The following is a 4,460-nucleotide window of genomic DNA, read 5'->3' as shown; positions in this document are numbered from 1 at the left end:
TCTTAATGCGTTTAACTAAATTACATCTTGAGTGAGCTACTACTAGGTGGTTTGGTGAATAGAATCCGGTAGTCGAGAACTTCCGTATCCGGTGATACTAGGGATTTAGGGGTTTAGCACTAAGCTAGCTGCTTTACCTACGGTTGGTGATAATCTGTGACTAATAACATGTGGATGAAAAACATAACTTGAATCATTGTTTTGCAACGAAGAAGGATTCCTTGATCTAATCTCTCTTATTGATTTTCCTTTATCTTTTAATTTCTTTGTTTATTTATTTTTGTTTTTAAAATATAAAACCAAAACCCCCCCTTTGTGACATTATAAGACAACTAAAACCTCTTGCTCCTCGTGGGAACGATCCTTACCATCGCTATATTACTTGTTAATTAGTGAGAAAAATATAAATTGTTTTGTTGTGGTTACGACACGCATCAAAGAGCCTTTTGTCGAACTCACATCACTTGTTGAAAAGAGTTGATACCAAACAGATTTGTTGTTCCTTTACTGTTTGGAATACGAACCAAAGGAATTGTTCCAAGTACGTGATTTATTACAGGTCGGAGGCGTGGGAATACACACGGAATTAGGTGAACTATAGGTTTAGTTGCTTGGTCTCAACTATACGAAGTTGGTTTGATTTTGTATAAAGGCTTAATCCTGAGAGTATTCAATTCTGTACAAGGTCCCGGGGTTTTTCTGCATTTGCAGTTTCCTTGTTAACAAAATCTTGCTGTGTATTTTACTTTTATTTTCCGCAATTATAATTGTTTTTATTATAATTTAAAGTAAATTACACAAACTTTAATTCCTATTTACTTGATAAATAATCCTATTGTTTTTGGTTAAGTCCGAACCTTTTATCAAGTAAACATACTTCGTTGTTGTATTGTCTCGATCTCGTATCCATAAACGATCACACGAAGTGTGAAACGATTTGTTGTATAGTCTCGACTCAGTCCATAGACAATCACTTTCGGAGAAAGGACTTATATGTGGAAAAGTTTTAGTTTGAGGTATATTTGAGTACCCTCATTTTTTCAATTGGTATCAGAGTGGGCAAACACGAAAAGATCTAACAATCTGTGTTTGGAGCGATCCAACCTATAAGAAAATGAATCTAATGAGTGATTTAGTTAACGTAAGTCAAGATGAGAAATCTGCACTTGAAGATAACATCATCTGTGAATCTACTGAACAGGATGACCCCTACAATGTCGACTCTGGTGATTGGTAAACTTGCCTAGAAAAGCAACTTGATGAGATTTCTGAAGATGGTGACAAAAAATTGATTAAGATGCTGAAGATGATCTATCTAAATTTTCCTCATTACTAGGAGCTGTCTCCACAAAAAACTGTCTTCCTCAGATGTAATTGGACTTCTTGCTCCTCTCAGCAGAGAAAATAAGAAACTAAGAAAAGTATTTTCTGGCTTCTTCTATAAATATCAGAATTCCATATATCTACTTAAAGACTACAAAGAAAGTCTACACTCAAAAACTCTTGAGTTTGAGAATCTCAATAGGAAACATTACTTGTTGAACAAGAAACTTGTTGAGTTAGAAGCAAAGATTAATTCTCAACAATCAACGAGTAACGAACAACATGAGTCGGATTTCTTCATAAAAAATCTTCTTAAGGACCAACTTGCTGAAGCTCTTGAAAGAATCAAGGTCTTCGAAGAGGAAGATGTAAGGCTAAGAAGACTCAATGATAGCACAATCAATTTATCTTCCATGTTGGATGCAGGGAGAAGTCATGGCGACAAACATGGATTAGGATATGATGGAATTGATACTTTGTCAATCAACAAGGAAGTAAAATTCATAAAGGCTGTTAGCCCTTCCACTCCGGAAAATCCACATGAACAAGCTTGTACGCCTGAGACACCCAAGTGCTCAATTGAGATTTCGACAGAAACCATCTCCAGAAGCAGTCAGAAGAAGATTCCAACCAAGGATCAGCATAGTAGCCGAACATCTCATAAAAGTAAAACTAAAAACTTTATTCCTTTCAATGAGCATTGTTATTATTGTAGAGATAAAGGTCATATGCAAAGGGATTGTACAATTCAAAAGATGCATAACGCTCTATCATTTGTATCTAAAGAATTGAACAGTGTCATATCCAAAAATCTCTTAGATCATCACTGTCCTGTGAGACAAACGAATTTTTACAAAAATTCAAAATCATATCCTAAAAGAAACATTTCTAAAAGGAAAAATAATAGAAAAGGTAATACTTTTATCAATGGGGATATGAGATCTGATGTTTCAAGATGGAAAGATGCAATGTCACTAGAAATGAAGAACCTTCATTCAAAGTCCACCTACAAGTGGATACCAAAATCTGAGAAGGTTTCCAAAAGGAAGTCATCTAAAACAAACTCCAAGAAAAACAATCATGTTGTAATCTTAAACAAAGATGACTATGAATGTCTAGTGCTTAGGCTCAAAAAGGATTTGGAGATATCCAGTCATATCAATGTGAAAGCATCTTTCGATGATTTGCTACACTGTAAAAAAACAAAACGTGAGTTAAGCTTAACTATATGACTTCTCAAAATTTGCGATAGCCTCTTAGCATGTTTAGGCTAGGTTTTTGTTTCAGTTTTTGCGTAGAAAAGCTTTCCTATTTGAGTTGATGCCTTGAAAAAGGAAAACCAGAGACTATCAATTGGTCTGATTATGCTCTTGAAATATCACAATCTTGTGATACAATGCTTTACTCATATAAGACTTAACTTAAGAACAGAGTACCAATCTCATTATGACTGTTCAATATCGAGACTGGCTCAAAGAAAGAATTGTTCAAACAAGAGGTGTTCTTGCTGAACTCAAGGTTCTAGTTGAAGAACTTGAAAAATAGGAAGTGGTTGTAGACAAGTCTCTTGAGACATGCTTTAAAAGTTTGATCACTAAAGAAACCTCAGTGAACAACAAGAGCACCACTAGAGATTAAGTTATATGCTGTAATACTTAATCCAGGAAAATAAACATCAATTTTTGATTTCTTTCAATGATTGTATTAGGTCTATTATGCATAAAACTATCTTATTATGAATAAAATTATTTGATTTTATTGGAGTAAGAATAAGAAAGAAAGGAAATGGAAAGAAGAACTTTTCATTAACCAGAGAGAGGAACCCCATTACATAGGTTTAGTATTCTATTTATACAAGAGTAGAAGGGAAAACCCTAGTATACTAATGGACCGCACATCCATGGGCCCTAGGCCCTATAACACTCCCCTTTGTGCGGTTCAAAATTATAACTTCAAATGTGTTTCCTCATTAAAATCTTGACAAGGAAAACCCAATGGGACAAAACCTTGACGAAGGGAAAAGAGTACAACGTGTAGATAAAGCTGGTCGCTTCTCTTCAGAAAAACCTACAACATAAAAACCATGTGGGAAAAAGATAATCTTAACCGGGGAGTCATAACCCTGGTGTTGTTTTTGTCTCATTAAAAACCTTTCCGAGTAACAAAACCCATTGGGAAAAAATAAACTCGGTAAAGGGAAAAAGAGTTCAACATGCACTCCCCCTGATGTCGACATCATAACATTAGATACTCCCCCTGATGTCGCCATCTCCCCCTGATTACAATCAAGGGAGTTCGGACAATTTCCTTAGTCCAATACTCTTTACGTGTTTTTCAAATAAGAACTTAGGAAGTGACTTAGTAAATAAGTCTGCCACATTCTCATCATACGGTACTTTGTTGACTTGAATGTTTAAGAGACATTGTTGTTGCTGATTGTAAAAGAACTTTGGTGAAATATGTTTCGTATTATCACCCTTGATATATCCTTGCTTCATCTGTTCGATACAAGTTGCATTATCTTTGTAAATGCATGTTGGTTCTTCAATGGTAGAATTCAAACCACTAGTCCCTCGAATATGTGTAATGATAGATCTTAACCATATACACTCACGGACCGCTTCATGTAGGGAAATGATCTCCGAGTGGTTCGTGGAGGTAGCTACAAGAGTTTGCTTGGTCGATCTTCTGGATATCGTTGTGTTCCCTATGGTGAATACATAACAAGTTTGGGATCGAGCTTTATGTGGGTCAGAGAGGTACCCAGCATCAGCAAAACCAACCAAAACAGTATTTGGAGTTTCAGTGTAGGGGGTTGTTTCAGCAATCCTATTTTCGTCCTCATAGGGATAAAATAGACCCGTGTCAATGGTTCCTTTAAGGTATCTGAATACATTGTTTATACCATTCCAATGACGTTGCGTTGGCGCTGAGCTATATCTATCTAACAAGTTCATTTAGAATGATATATCAGGTTGAGTACATTGCGCTAAGTACAATAATGCGCCTATTGCACTTAGGTAGGGAATTTCAGCTCCCAATACCTCTTCGCCATCTTCCTTTGGACGAAATGGATCTTTTTGTACATCTAAACTTCGACCAATCATGGGAGTGCTAGCAGGATGCACCTTGTCCAT

At 35.9% G+C, this 4,460-nt stretch overlaps 1 protein-coding gene across 1 annotated transcript; it reads right to left on the bottom strand.

The window, feature by feature from the left end:
- Positions 1–3,608: 3,608 nt before the first annotated feature.
- Positions 3,609–4,460, bottom strand: LOC113272866. Its single transcript, XM_026522660.1, has 2 exons — positions 4,321–4,460; positions 3,609–4,209 (listed from the first exon to the last, which is right to left on the bottom strand). Exons 1-2 carry the CDS (start codon positions 4,458–4,460, stop codon positions 3,609–3,611), a joined length of 741 nt encoding a protein of 246 aa, XP_026378445.1.

This window comes from Papaver somniferum, chromosome 4 (genome assembly GCF_003573695.1).
Source record: "Papaver somniferum cultivar HN1 chromosome 4, ASM357369v1, whole genome shotgun sequence".
Taxonomy (NCBI): Eukaryota; Viridiplantae; Streptophyta; class Magnoliopsida; order Ranunculales; family Papaveraceae; genus Papaver; species Papaver somniferum.
The sequence above is the reverse complement of the archived record's forward strand: the minus strand, read 5'-3'. Positions and strand labels throughout refer to the sequence as shown.